Source organism: Danio rerio, chromosome 12, assembly GCF_052040795.2.
Source record: "Danio rerio strain M-AB ecotype USA chromosome 12, GRCz13ab, whole genome shotgun sequence".
Lineage (NCBI taxonomy): Eukaryota > Metazoa > Chordata > Actinopteri > Cypriniformes > Danionidae > Danio > Danio rerio.
This window is the reverse complement of record NC_141032.1, coordinates 40,082,030-40,098,393: the sequence shown is the minus strand read 5'-3', so window position 1 is coordinate 40,098,393 and position 16,364 is coordinate 40,082,030. Positions and strand designations below refer to the sequence as shown.

Genomic DNA, 16,364 nt, shown 5'->3' with positions numbered 1-16,364 from the left:
AAAAGTGGTTTATTTATAAACTAATTTCAAGAGGATCACGTACTTATGATTGCTTGCAGCCGGCCCTGCATTATTCAATCTAAATTCTCACCAATCAGATGATTCCTAAGGCATTATAAATACCCTAAGTTCGATATAACAGTCATCTTCGTGTTAAAGATGTTCATTTCCTGCTAACATTTAAATGCCATTGTGTTCATGCTCAACAGAAATGACTGTGATTGGCCGTGAAGGTCATCGGTTCACTTCACAGTTGTTGAAGCCGCAAAGGTATTGATTGGTACCAAAATTCCAATATCATGACAACACTAGTACCTAGTTTAACACTAGGTGTCAATCCCACATAAATTAATGCATCTTTAAAGGATTTTAAATGCAATTCATGGGGTGGAGTGGCTCTTTGCCTCAGCGTCATGCATTTAAAATCATTTAATGCAAGCAAAGTCCATTGATTATTGTCCTATATTTATTATTATCCTTTACATATTGTGTTATCAAATTTAGGCACACATCTACAACCCCATCAACTGTTAAAGTAAAGCCAAGAGAGCCTAAAAGATGAGTGAGAGAGATGTCAGCTTTACCTTAGAAATATGATTATTTCAATAAGCATCTTCAGCCTTGTGTTCTGGCAGCTCTGGGGCTCCGGCACACGTTTGGTATTTGTGCGCTGAGATGGACAGTCTCATATTAGCATTCAGCACCTCACAGGACGCAGGCCGGGGAACGTGGGTGCCAGTTCAGAGACGGGTCGAGGGCAGCGGCGCAGAACGAACAATTCTTCCTCAATTGTCCAACACATAGTCATAATGAGGAAACATTGATTGTAAACAACAGAGGCACAGTAATTGGGACTCCGTGGGGTAGGTGTCAGGACTCGGCCCAGTGGACAGCAATGGGTGAGGAATGCTGCTTATTCAAGGAGAGATGTGTGAACGTACTGCTAAACAGGAGGAACTGTGCTTACAGGTGTAATGCCCGTTGTTCCAACTTAAATGTGTTTTATGTTTATTAGCATTTGATATACTTGAAATATATACGTTAGTGAGCAGTTTCCTAAGGTTCATGATTCATTAGGGTTTTCTGTATATTGATTTCTGCTTTGATGGCTTTTAATGTTGAAAAGAATAGTAAAGTGATTTTTTATTGACTGATCTGTCAATAAGTTTGAGTTTCAAATGATAAGTTGATGGAGTTGGTCAAGTAAAAAATGATGACATAAGAACTGGCACAATAATTGATTGTTTCACAGATTACACAGAAATATTAAGCAGCACAACTTCATTTATTATGTGTGTATGCATGTATGTATGTATGCGTTTCTTTATTTATCTACTGTATATATTTGTTTGTTTTTATTTATGCATGAATGCATTTGTTTAATTTAATTTAATTTAATTTAATTTAATTTTAATTAAATTTAATTCTCATTTCATCTCGTTTTGCTTTGCTTTGCTTTGCTTTGCTTTGCTTTGTTTTGTTTTGTTTTGATTTACTTTGTTTTGTTTAATTTAATTTAGTTTTGTTTCGTTACATTTCGTTTTGTCACATTTCATTTTGTTTCATTTTGTTTTATTTTGTTTTGCTTTGCTTTTTTTTTTTTTTTTTTTTTTTTACTTTGTTTCATTTATTGACATGATAACAGTTGCTGCAGATTTGTCGGCTGCACATCCATGATGGGAATCTCCCGTTCCACCACATCTCAAAGGTAGATTGAGATCTGGTTACTGTGGTGGCCTGTAGGGTAAATTTTCTCTTTTTCAGACCATTCGTTGTAAACTTGTATGGTTGTATGGTTGTGCGTGTAAATCCTAGTTAGATCAACAGTTTCTGAAAAACTCAAACCAGCCAGTCTAACATCAACAACCATGCCACGTTTAAAATCCCTTAAATAACTTTTCTTCATCATTCTGATGCTCGTTTTAATATAAAACATTGTCGTGACCATGTCTACATGCCTTAATGCATTGAGTTTCTGCCATGTGACGGACTGGTGGCAGTTGGACAGGTGTACCTAATAAAGTGAAGATAGTGATATCACTAAAGATAGTGATATTAATAAATGTTTCTTTTGCACCATTTTTTTCTTATTTTTTAAGTTATGTTTATTTAAATATATATTTGACTTAATGTCAAAAAAAAAAATATATATATATATATATATATATATATATATATTTTTTTTTTTCTTAAAAATAATTTATTGACATTAAATCAAATATATATTTAAATAAACATAACTTAAATATATATATGTAAATCAAATATATGAAATCTGGTAAGTAAAATAATGGTAGCATCACATCTGATGTCATGGAAAAAAATGTTTTCCATCTCAGTAGCGTCTGCATCTTCTTGACACTAAAGTGGTTTATGTGATATTTATGGAGCTACTGTAAGTCATTTTGTGGAGTTGTTGATCTGAATGGGGAATGACAGATGGAATTTTTATATTCATTATATCAGAACGGTTTGTAGTGTCGATGACTGTGATAAAACAAAAGTGGAAAAAAAGAAACAGTCTAGTTCTGTCATGTTTTTAAAGACATTTGTTTCTGTGTTCTGTATATGAATAGGCATAACGAGATGGCAGTGAATTAGCACTCCTCAGCGCCTCTGATACCCCCGCAGGGAATATTTCATGTAAATATCAGCTTTTGGAGTGCAGCGCTGAACATTTGGTTTGCAGTTTATGGTGATGTTACTGATGATGCAGTGTTATAAATCAGTGGTTGAGTGTGATGTCTGACAGCTGGAGGTTTATGTTGATCCTTGTTTGTTGTTTTCTCAGAGCCATCACTCTGGATAATACGCTGGTCATCCTGTCCACCGTGGCCCCAGATGCTGGACGATACTACGTGCAAGCTGTGAATGACAAGAACGGAGAAAACAAGACCGGCCAACATATAACACTGTCTGTGGAAAGTAAGTCTGATGAAAAAAGAAATACACATGAACTTTTTTAATGTTGTATTTAGCAGAATTTCACTAGCTAGGCAGTTGCTGGGGTATTGTGGATGACTGCAGATAGTTGTTAGGATTTAGCAATGTGGTTACTTGGGTATTCTAATTGTTGTTGCAGTGTTGCTATGAAGCAGCTGCTAGGGTGATTTTGGTCTTTGACTTTTGATCTTTAGCTCTATTGTCTATTCATCCACCCGTCTATCCTTCTGTCTGTTTATCTGTCTGTCTGTCTGTCCGTCCATCCATGCATCCATTCATCAATCATCTCACTCTTAATGTCTGTCTGTACATCAATCCATCCATCCCCCCATCCATCTCTCTGTCCACCCATCCATCTATAATTCTTACTGTATGTACATCCATTCATCCATCACCTATCCATCTATTTCTCTGTCTGTCTGCCTGTCTGTACATCCCTCAATTCATCTATATATCGATCCATCCATCATCTGTCTGTCTGTCTGTCTGTCGGTCTGTCTGTCTGTCTGTCTGTCTGTTTGTCTGTCTGTTTGTACATCCATCAATTCATCTATCCATGCATCCATCCATCAATCTATCATCTGTTTGTTTGTCTTTTGGTCTGTCCATCTGTCCATCCATCCATCCATCCATCATCCATCCATCCACCTATCCATCCATCCATCCATCCATCCATCATCCATCCATCCACCTATCCATCCATCCATCCATCCATCCATCCATCATTCCTTCCATCAATTTTTCTGTTAGTCTATTCATCCATCCATCTATCCATCTTATGTCTCTCTGTCTGTCTGTATATCATCCATTTATCATCTCTATCTATCTATTTTGTCCATCACCCATCCATCCATCCATCCATTTATTTTTCTGTCTGTCATGTTATCCATCCATCCATCCATCTATTTTTCTGTCTTTCATTTTATATATCCATCCATCCATTCATCCATCCATTCATCATCTATCTTTCTGTTGTTCTGTCTGTACATCCATCCATTCATCCATCCCTCCATCCATTCATACCTCCGTCTATACTTCTTTCTTTCTGTCTGTCCATCCATCCATCTATCCATCCATCCATCGTCTATCTCTCTGTTTGTTTGTATATCATCCCTGCATCCATTCGTCCATACTTCTTTCTGTCCATTCATCCATCCATCCATTTATACATCATTCCTTCCATCAATTTTTCTGTCAGTCTATTCATCCATCCATCTATCCATCTTATATCTCTCTGTCTGTCTGTATATCATCCATTTATCATCTATATCTATCTATTTTGTCCATCACCCATCCATCCATCCATCCATCCATCTATTTTTCTGTCTGTTAGTTTATCCATCCATCCGTTCATCCATCCATCCATTCATCATCTATCTTTCTGTTGTTCTGTCTGTACATTCATCGATTCATCCATCCCTCCATCCATTCATAGCTCCGTCTATACTTCTTTCTGTCTGTCCATCCATCCATCTATCCATCCATCCATCCATCCATCATCTATCTCTCTGTTTGTCTGTATATCATCCCTGCATCCATTCATCCATACTTCTTTCTGTCCATCCATCCATCCATCCATTCATCCATTATTCCTTCCATCAATTTTTCTGTCAGTCTATTCATCCATCCATCTAGCCATCTTATATCTCTCTGTCTGTCTATATATCATCCATTTATCATCTCTATCTATCTGTTTTGTCCATCACCCATCTATCCATCCATCCATCCATCTATTTTTCTGTCTGTCAGTTTATCCATCCATCCAGCCATCCATCCATCCATTCATCATCTATCTTTCTGTTGTTCATTCTGTACATCTATCGATTCATCCATCCCTCCATCCATTCATACCTCCGTCTATACTTGTTTCTGTCTGTCCATCCATCCATCCATCCATCCATTCATCATCTATCTTTCTTTTGTTCATTCTGTACATTTATCGATTCATCCATCCCTCCATCCATTCATACCTCTGTCTATACTTCTTTCTGTCTGTCCATCAATCCATCCATCCATCATCTATCTTTGTTTGTCTGTATATCATTCCTGCATCCATTCGTCCATACTTCTTTCTCTCCATCCATCCATCCATCCATCCATTCTTCTATCCATCCATCCATCCATCTTTCAATCCATCTATCTATTTATCTATCTATTAGCAGTTTCCTAAACTTTCTGAATGTGACCTTCAATATACAGCGTAAAACTGATTCAGATGTATATATATATATACTTTTGCTATCAATCCCCCGCATTCATATTTGACAGATTTGAAGTAAAAGAAACACTGTTGTGTTGTATCACTCCCCATGGGTCTTGTCTTTCCATTTTAGACAACATGCCGGTTTTACGAGCATACACACTTGTGAACAACAGGCTATAGACAAACGCATATTTGCCTTCCGTGACAGAGCTTTGTTTTCACCCTCACAGCTTCTCACAATCGTAGACTCGGAATATTGACAGTTATGGATTGTGCTTTGTAAGAGTTTCAGTGTATCAGATTCTTTCAGCAAACCAGGATATGATTTGTCTGAGTCTAATACACAAGGAGTCAAGGAATGGTGCGGAGACAGCGAGGAGATAAGAGATCGTGGGAGGATGTATGTGTGCGTGTGTGTGCGCAATCGTGCGTATATGTGCGTGTGTGTGTGAGGACAGTCCTTCCCAGAAGGTGTATTTGAGTATCAGTGCTTAACAGAAACTGCTTCTGACAGAACTACACGCACACCCAAACACACATTTGTTTTTGTGAATTGTGGGGACATTACATAGATTTACATTGTTGTTATACTGTATTTTGTTTTGCCTTAGCCCCACCCTACTCCTAAATCCATCACTCACAGGAAACTGTGTACAGTTTTACTTTCTGAAAAAAAACCTTTGAGAAATTAGGACATCAGCAATGTCCTCATATTTCACCATCTTTGTGTAATACCTGTGTGATACGTATGTAGTTATACCGATTTGTGTCCTCATATGTCACAAACACACACACACTTGTGTAGATATGGTTTACGAGGACTCTTCAAAAGCTTAATGTATTTTATAAGGTAAAAATGCATATTTAAGGCCTTACCCTACCCCTAAACTCACCCCTTGCAATAACCTGTGGCAAAGTTAGAATGACCCCATTCAAGTGGCCATGAAATCAAAATGTACTCCTTCTATTTTTATATGTCTTCACGGTAGTATTTCTTGTTATGAAGGTTGTATCTGTGCACTTCATTATTTTGTAAAAAACAATTTGTCCTCATAAACTTTCAAATCCCGTAACCTTCTCTCCCTGTCGAAACGACTTTTTTTACACTTCCTGGTTACATGGAAATCTTTAGGACAGGCATATCAGTGTGTGTCTGGTTTCTACTCTGAATTCATCCAGTCGTCAGTCTTCCTTCATTTTGTTAGCAATGCCCATCCAACAATCCAATTAGTTACCATGCACCGGCCTTCATTTTTTTATAACTTCAGGATTATTTGAAGTAAATGTGCATCACTACAACGAATAAAGGACAATTTTACCTTCTGATTTATGCCAACTTTAATTATGATTTTTACACATTTCAAATTATGAGGACACAAGTCATATCCTCGTAAAACTAACTTAGTAAAGTACAACACAAAAAAAAATATTTTGCTGTTTGTTTAAACTGCTTATTTAAAATAAGCTGAAACAACACATTTCTTCATTTTTTTAGATAAGTTAATTGATTTATGCTCAATCTACTTAAATTTGTAGAAATTAAGTTATTTTAATTGATTTGTGTTGAGACAACAAGAAGGAATTGTGTGGAATCAAGCATTTTTTACAATGAAGGTCATACCCATGTCATATATTATACATAATATATTATACATAATGTTGTGTCCCCGTAAACCACATAAACAAGTACATACACACACACACACGTCTGACACAAGAGCAAATATATTTAAGTTCCTGTTCAAAACACCAACCTGTTACTTTACAGCAAAGTGTGGCTGGCTGTAACATGTAAAAATATGATAGGTGGCACTTCTTCCTTCTGCCCATCACATTTCTTATGTATGTTATATACTGTATGTATGGCTTTGTTAATATATAAATATATATATATATATATATATATATATATATATATATATATATATATATATATATATATATATATATATATATATATATATATATATATATATATATATATATATATATATATATATATATATATATATATAAAATATATAATTATGTATTCATGTCTTGGTTTGTTTTTAATTATGTATGCATGCACGGGTGCATCTATATATATATATATATATATATATATATATATATATATATATATATATATATATATATATATATATATATATATACATACTGTTTGTATGTTTATTTATTTACTTATTCATTTATTTATAATAAAAGGTTTCACAGATTCCATGAAAAGCTATTATTTAGTAGACATTTTTATTATTATTAATACATTTATTGTTTTTTTTCCAACTTTGTCAAAAATGTTGAAAAAAAAATCTCACACCTGAAGATGACCAGAATTGTATTAGAAACACTCACTCTATCATGTTGTGTACCTGTGTGTCGAAACACGTTTGTTCAAGCTCTCTTCCCTTTCTCATTCTCGCATTTCTCTTGTGCTGCAGATGTCGGTGGTCCTGCAGACCCCATTGCACCCACCATCGTAATACCGCCGAGGAACACCAGCGTCATCTCCGGCACTTCTGAGGTCACCATGGAGTGTGTGGCAAATGCCAGGTGACCACCTCACATTAATTGTTACCTCAATGCTCCTTCAACCTCCCAGACACACAAAAACATCAATCATTCAGCTGTTGTGACCCCTGATAAATAAGGGACTAAGAAAAAGGAAAATTAATTATTAATAATAATAATAATAATGATAATAATAATAACAATTAATTATTATTATGAATGTATTATTAATTTATTTTTATTATTATTATTATTATTTGTATTATTATTATTATTATTATTATTATTATTATTATTATTATTATTATTATTAATAATAATAAAATAGTTATGATGATGATAATAATAATAATGATAATAATTATTATTATTATTATTTTTTTATTATTATTATTATTATTATTATTATTATTATTAATTAAAAAGCAATGATAAAAACAACAGCAATAATAATAATAATAATTATTATTATTATTATTTATTTATTATTATTATTATTATTATTATTATTATTATTAAAATAGCAATAATGATATCAATAATGATAATAATAATAATAATAATAATAATAATAATAATAATAATAACTGTAATGTGATAGAATACACAGTAATGCTGTTGCCTATTGATATTATAAACTTATTATATTATATATTATATAATTGGCTATATTTAGAGTGAATGATTATGTTTTAGTTGGGTAAAAATAGATCTATTTTATTTTAGTATTATTTTGTTTTGTCTTTATTTTTTTATTATCTATATAATTTTCAACAGAGACAAAATTTTTGTTTTTTTTATTATTTATGAATTTTAACAGTTACAAATAAGACAAAAACAATAAGATTTTTAAAAAGTATAGATAATATTAACTTAAAAAGAAATAAAAGAAACAAATAATATCGTGGAAAACAAAAAACAGCAATTGTACAATCTGGATCACAGAATGCACTCTACTTTGAACTTAGGAAAGGAAAAGAATCAAGTTGCATAAACAACGACTCAGTCTATATCTGACAATAAAACATGTTGTAGGAGCCATACATCGTATAGTGGCATTTGGCCACAAGGTGTCAGTATCATACTATATAACTGTAGCTTCACTGCATTGAGAAAGAGAGGTTGGTAGGAAGCATCCAGTTTTTTAACCGTAACGTAAGGTAACAAGAATGATGTGTAATTTGGATGAAAGAATATTGATAAAGGAATTTTGTTGATTGGAAAATAAAGATGTTTTTATTTGCCTATGGACTTTTACGCGTAAAAATTGTGCTTACTCTACCAACAATAGCGGCAATTGGAAACGTGCTACACATGTCCTAGGACATATTTCCTAAATGCATCGCAAACTGTTTTAAACTGGTTAGATATACCTCTAGAAAGTGGAATTATTTCCAAGTTTTTGAGGAAGAGGATGTAACAGATCCACTGTGTTGGAGATAGAGGTTTTTATATCTCCACCTAAGCAATATTAGTCGTATTTAATTTTACATTCCCAACAGAAACATACATTTTTTTACTGGAATGGTTCGTACCCTGGAACACTACTTATTCTTAATTCTTGATATTCTTGATTTAAAAATAGTTTTTTATAAGCTTTTTTTTTTCTTTCCTTTTTTAATCTTCTCTCAGGCCACTGATAAAGCTGAGCATCAGCTGGAAGAAGGACGGTGTGTTGGTGAGGAGTGGCCTGAGTGATTTTAACCGCAGACTGACCGTGTTGAGTCCAGCAGTCAGCGACTCGGGCTTCTATGAGTGTGAAGCTGTTCTCCGCAGCAGTAGCGTTCCCTCGGTCAGCGCTGGAGCGTATCTGCATGTGCTTGGTAATACACACACACTCTACATGACACACCCTGGCAAACTGAGTGTACTGTTGAAGTCAGAATTATTAGCCCTCCTAAATTATTAGCCCGCTGTATATTTTGTGTTTAAGGAAAATAAGATTTTTCAACACATTTCTAAACATTATAATTAATTTTAATAACTTATTTTTAATAACTGATTTATTGTACCTTGGTAATGATGTGAGTACATAATATTTTACTAGGTATTTTTCACGATACTAGTATTCAGCTTAAAGTGACATTTAAAGGCAAGTCATTGTATAACGATGGTTTGTTCTGCAGACAATCAAAAAAAAATATTGCTGAAAGGGGCTAATAATATTGAGCTTAAAATGTTTTTTTTTTAATGAAAAACTGCTTTTTATTCTGCCAAAATAAAACAAATAAGACTTTCTCCAAATGAAAAAACATTATAGGAAACACTGTGAAAAGTTCTTTGCTCTATTAAACATCAATTGGGAAATATTTAAAAAAGTAAAAGAAATGCAGTGGAGGGCTAATAGTTTTGAATGAATGTTATGAATAGGTACTTTGAATAGTAGTTTATTTTTTTTTTCTGTGTTGGGAATAAAAAGACAATTGGTCAAAATTATATCTTCATATCTTCATCTTATATTATATATTCATATATTTCTATTCATATATTTAGATTCATTTTATTTGTATTTTTTACTTTATTTTTATACATTAAACCATTTTACAGAACAAAACATTCAGTGACAGCAGCGAATATATAAAAAAAAAACAGAAAAAAGTAACAAAAAACAAAACAAAAAAAACAACCCTGGCTCATTCTGAAAACGTAGTCTCGCGGACGTTTCTGGAGACCGCGAAATACGTCCCGGGAGGTACGTATTTGTGCAGTTTTTGTTTTCGCAAATCCACAAGAGGCCGCTGTGTGCACTTTTTTGCATCTCGAACACCTCTCGCAAGCGCCGTTCGCACACCCTGTTCTCGCGTAAAGGCCACTGTCGAGCGACCGTCTGTCCGCCTGACTGAATGACTTAATGATTGACTGGGCGACCGGCCAATCGGCCGACCCATCCTCCTCCTCCTTCCATAAACCCAACTGGTTTTACCGATTGACCCGTCCGCCTGCCCTCCCACCCGCTTGCTTCCCTGAACCCAAGCAATGATTTACAAAAGACATCCAGAAAAAGAAAATCCCTCGTCTGATTTTGACCGCGTTTTCAGATTTCACCACATTCTCGCCCTGTTATGAACTCGTTCACTTTATTGTTTGGATTCTGTTTTTGTCCTGATTTCTGGAACCGCTGTTCCCCAGACTCGAACCCGGTCATCGCCTGGTTTTTTTGCTTGGCTTGAAAAAAACAACAACATAATTTTCAATTACAGAGAAGCTGGAAATACTATGTTACTACATAGTAACAGGTGCCCATATTTGTAAAAAAATTGATGAGCAGTTATATAGTCCATTCTATATATGGATTCAAGTTTTTTTATCCACTGTGCTGTTGTTGGAGGAAGTGGCTTCATCCAATTCATTGTCATAGTCTTTCTTGCATTTAGTGAAAGTATATGTAGTATATATCTCTAATTTTTATTATATATATCATGGCGTATGCCTTCAAGCAATAATAACAAGGGAGTAAATGGTCGATCTAACTGCATAATTTTTATTATCTCAATCTTTACCCCTTGCCAAAATGCAAGTGTCTACGGACATTCCCAAAATATATGTGTGTGATTACCTACATTCCCACAACCCCTCCAGCATTCCTCTGACTGTGGATTTTTGTTTTCCAGTCGAACCCTCTCCAGTTATGGCTATTGATCCCCTTATGAGATTCTGAACTTATGTTTTCCCAAAATCTCATCCTTAATTGTTTAATTAAGTTAGGATGTTCATTTTGCCTTAATATAAAGGGTTTTATCTGTTGAATCCAGAATTAGTCTTTTATTTTTATTTTTAGACAACACAATAGCAACGTTTTGTATTCATTAGAGTTGAGAAATCAATATGTGGTCAAATAACCTTCTCAATCACTCAAAAGAAAGCATTTGCATTTCAGACCAATCGTCAATTTCAGAAACTAAACTAAACTAAATGTTCTAAATAATAAAATTTTTGTAAGGTATTTTGAATAAATGTGATCATATAAGTCCTTTATATAATAAAATAAATAATACAATTTTATTCTAACTTTACCTACACTGTTAAAAATGCTGGTTGCCTTCAGTTTTTTAGCTGAATCAAATTAACCTTATGAGTCCATTGAACTTGTTATGTTAAACTGACTTAAAACAGCTTGCGTAACATAAAATGTGTTAAGTTGGAACATGATTAATTTAGTTCAATAAGTTTCAATGACTTAAAAACATATGCTGTCAGGACTAATTGATCATATAACTTTTTACAATGTAGTACATCCAGAAAGTCTGGAAAAACGGTTGTACCGGTCATTATGTAATATTTGCTGCTTATCTAATATCTACTCATTATATTCAGTGTGCCGAGTCAACCTTTTCAATTCAACACGAAAATCTATATTAAATATTATAAATCTCACTGAGGAACACATGTTGAAGCTAATGAGCAAGAGCAAAGAAACGTTCACGAGCTACCTAAGCATTTTAAACATTATTAACAAAGCATGTCTCCTTCAAGGCCGTTTTCTGTCTCCTTTTTTTCCACCTTTTGAAATGCTGTTGGAGTAAAACCAAAAAGCCGGAACAGGATGTTCTCAGAAATCCAACAACAGTGTCATTTATTTGAAAATCTTCAATCTTGCTTCCTGTGCTGTTTGTCTGTGGCATTTCTTTTTTTCAAAGTGTACATGTGGAGGTCATAACCCTCTCTCTTTCTGTCTTTCATGCAGAACCACCTCAGTTTGTGAAGGAACCTGAGAAACACATCACAGCAGAGATGGAGAAAGTTGTGGACATTCCTTGTCAGGCCAGAGGTGAGACGCTTTCTGACATTTCTTGTTATTGTTGTATTTTTTTTTTTTTTTACAGAAAGTCATTTTTTCCTTAGTAACAGCAACATGTTGCAAAGAGCATCCCTATAGATGATCACAACGTGAAGTTTAATAAACAACCATGTGGAAAATGGCAAACTAGTCCTTGTTACATATTATAATAATCTCATATTTACATTAAAATAATTATTTGATAATGTCATATTAGGGCGGCATGGTAGCTCAGTGGTTAGCAATGTTGCCTCACAGCAATAAGGTCGCTGGTTTGAGTCCTGGCTGACACAGTTCAATGCATGCGCTATAGGTGAATTGGGTGAACTAAATTCAACCCAGGATCATTCGGAAAACGTAGTCCCGTGGACGTTTCTGGAGGCCACAAATTATGTAGGCGGAGGTAAGTATGGCTGCATTTCATTTTTTAAGCGAACGCTGCGAGGCGGTATGACGCCGTTCCTTTTCGTGCTCACTGGCTGACCGCTTACCTCCGTGTGGAGGGCTTTCCCGCCGCAACCAGTTTGTCCATTTAGCTTGTCATGTACATCGGCGGTGTTGAGGCGTAGAGAGCTGACCACGACGATGACGAACAGGTTTGAGTCTGGGGAACAGCGGTTGCAGAAATCAGGTAAGACAAAAACAGAATCCAAAAAATAAAGTGAACAAGTTCATAACAGGTTGAGAATGTGGTAAAATCCGACAATGTGGTAACAGGTGAGCGGGTCAATCGGTAAAATTGGTTGGGTTCAGGGAAGGAGGAGGGTGGGTTAGCCGATTGGCCGGTCCCCCAGTCAATCATTCAGCCAGTAAGTTAGACGGTCGTTCAACAGTGGCCTCTGGGGGGTTTACGCGAGAACAGCGCAGGCGCTGAACAGCACTTGCGAGAGACCTTTGAGATACGAAAAAGTGCAAACTGCGGCCTCTCATGGATTCGCGAAAACTAAGACTGCAAAAATACGTACCTCCTTGGACGTATTTCACGGCCTCCAGAAACGTCCACGGGACTACGTTTTCAGAATGGGCCTGGGTTGAATAAATTGGTCCAATTGGTGTGTATGAGAATGTGAGAGTGTATGGGTGTTTCCTAGTACTGGATTGTAGCTGGAAGGGCATCTGCTGCGTAAAACATATGCTGGAATAGTTGGCAGTTCATTCCATGTGTGTGTTTGTCTGCTAAATGGCTTATTGTTAATTCTAGTTGTAGTGTAATAAAAAGCTAAAGCTAAATAAATAAATAAATAAATAATATATATTTCTTTGGCAAGTATCTAAATTAACTTTTTGGCATTTTTATTACTATTATTTTTATTTATTTTTTGTTTCCTAATTTGCTGATTTGTAGTTTAATAAAACGCTTAAAACGTTCTAATAAAAAAATATTCATATCTCCTTGGCAGCTAGCTAAAACTTTTTATTTTTTATTTTTATTACAGTGAATGTTTATTGTGTTTCAAATATCAGTGTCAGATTTACGAATGTTGAAAAGTAAAATCTAAATAATATTATGCATGTAATGAGCTTATTATAGCATAGTAACCCTCAACACTAGGTTAACATTATTTATTAACATCATTTTCTACTCACCATTTACTTGCCCTCAAAACTATTATTATAATTATTTTAATGCAAAATCAAACAATAAACATTAGTTATTAACCTTTGTAAGTATTAATAAATGTGACTTTAAAATGTTTTTAATAAATAAATGAGTGTTTACAACACATTAAATACAATAATGTTAACAGATTTAATGTATAAGTCCAAATATATATTAGTTAATGCTTTAGAACTAAATTAGTTCTTAAATCATGTTTACCAACGATGGAAACCTTATAGAAAAACTTTAGTTCAACTTCTAAGTGTTTTTTGTCATATGCACAGTAAGAAACAGGTTAACGGTACTAAATTCTTACTTTGCTATCCACACTGAATGCCCCCCACATTCTCACACAGTTCAAACGCTATACAGTAAGTGAATTGGGTAAACTAAATCGGCCATAATGTATGAGTGTGTGTGTGAATGTGAGAGTGTATGGGTGTTTCCCTAGTACAGGGTTGCAGCTGGAAGGGTATCCAGTGCGTAAAACATATGCCAAAATAGTTTGTGGCTCATTACACTGTGGCAACCCATGATAAATAAGGGACTAAGCCATAGGAAAATTAATGAATGAATGAAGGTACCATGAATACTCTAAACTATCATGTCATTCACCTTTTCTCTTTTCCTTTTGATTTCAGGTGTCCCTCAGCCTGATATTGTGTGGTATAAAGATGCAGTTCCCATAAGCCCTGTGAAGACGCCGCGCTACAGAGTGTTGAGCGGCGGTAGCCTTCAGGTAAACGGCCTTCTGCCTGATGACACCGGGATGTTCCAGTGCTTCGCCCGAAACCAAGCTGGAGAGGTGCAGACCAACACCTACCTCGCAGTGACCAGTGAGTTCATCCACCCTTCCATCTCTTTCTTCTACTAATGTAAACGTGGATATTGGATAAGAAGTGAAGTGTAAAAAAATGACTATAATAATCATTAATGGTCAATACATTGTTAAACACAAAAGAGGATATTTCGAAAAATTATACTCGATTGCACCCATTGACTTCCTTAGTTTTTTTTCTTACTATGAAAGTCAATGGACGCCAGCAACCTTAAAAATACCTTCTTTTGTGTTCAGCAGAAGAAATAAACTCTTAAAACTTAAACACCACAGGAGAGAGAATAAATGATGAGGTCATTTTAATTTTTGGGTGAACCATCCCTTTTAGTCAAATGCTTTTACACTGATGCACAAACACACACAGACGTTTTTTCCTCGGCTTCTCTCTCGCTGTCTGTTGCTTTCTCTCGCAGTCTTTCAATGCCTCACCAACAATGGCTTCTTTTCTTCCCTGTTTCATTCTCTCTCGTGTGGCTGATGTGCTTTTTTGTGGCTGTGATTAATACCCTGTTGTGAGGAAGAATTAGTGAGAGAGAGAGAGACTGACAGAGAGACAGTGAGAGATAAAGAGGGCTTTTATAGGGGACTGACTGAGCTTATCTTGCCGCTCAGAGACACATATAACTCGCTAAAACACCGAGCGTCAAATCTATTTGCTTTGTGTACAGTGAACACTGATATTAAGTAAGGATGGTAGAAGAAGGGGAAGTTTATCCCAAATTAAAATCTTGTCATTGTTCACCTTATAGGAAGATCAAAACCTGTATGACTGACTTTCATCTGCCCGAACACAATAGATGATAATATGAACTGTTTTTGTTTAAACAATGGAAGACATGGGGTCTAAAATACATCTTTTGTTCTGTGCAGAATATACACTACCTGACAGAATTCTTGTCATCGATCCCAGTTGTAAGAACACCAAATAATAACTTGACTTCTAGTCAATCAATTGAAAAAGTGGCAGAAGGTAGATTTTTTCGATGAATCATCTGTTGAACGACATCATAATCATCACAAATACTGAAGAAGACCTATTGGAACTCACATGGACCCAAGATTCTCACAGAAATCAGTCAAGTTTGGTGAAAGAAAAACCATGGTTTGCGGTTACATTCAGTATGGGGGCATGTAAGAGATTTGCAGAGTGGATGGCAACGTCAACAGCCTAAGTTATCAAGACATTTGTGCTGCCCATTACATTACAAGCCACAGGAGAGGGCAAATTCTTCAGCAGATTAGGGCTCCTTCTCATACGTCAGCCTCCACATCAAAGTTCATGAAAGCTAAAAAGGTCAAGGCGCTTCAGGGTGGGCAAGCCTAGTCACCAGACATGAACATTATTGAGCATGTCTTGGGAAGATGAAAGAGTAGGCATTGAAGATGTATCCACAGAATGTTGATGAACACTGGGAGTCCTGCAAGAACGCTTTCTTTGTCTTTCCTAGATGACTTTATTAATAAGTGTTTTGAGTCACTTCAGAGATGTATG

At 35.2% G+C, this 16,364-nt stretch overlaps 1 protein-coding gene across 10 annotated transcripts in view; it reads left to right on the top strand.

Annotated features, from left to right (window-relative positions):
• sdk2b (sidekick cell adhesion molecule 2b) overlaps positions 1–16,364 on the top strand; it is a 628,575-nt gene that overhangs the window by 506,012 nt on the left and 106,199 nt on the right. For all 10 annotated transcript variants that reach the window (XM_087276682.1, XM_087276677.1, XM_087276680.1 and 7 more), the window contains exons 5-9: positions 2,792–2,925; positions 7,588–7,699; positions 9,290–9,480; positions 12,342–12,425; positions 14,676–14,870. In XM_087276682.1, the coding sequence (XP_087132808.1) occupies positions 2,792–2,925; positions 7,588–7,699; positions 9,290–9,480; positions 12,342–12,425; positions 14,676–14,870 (716 nt within the window). The remainder of the gene's footprint in view (positions 1–2,791; positions 2,926–7,587; positions 7,700–9,289; positions 9,481–12,341; positions 12,426–14,675; positions 14,871–16,364) is intronic.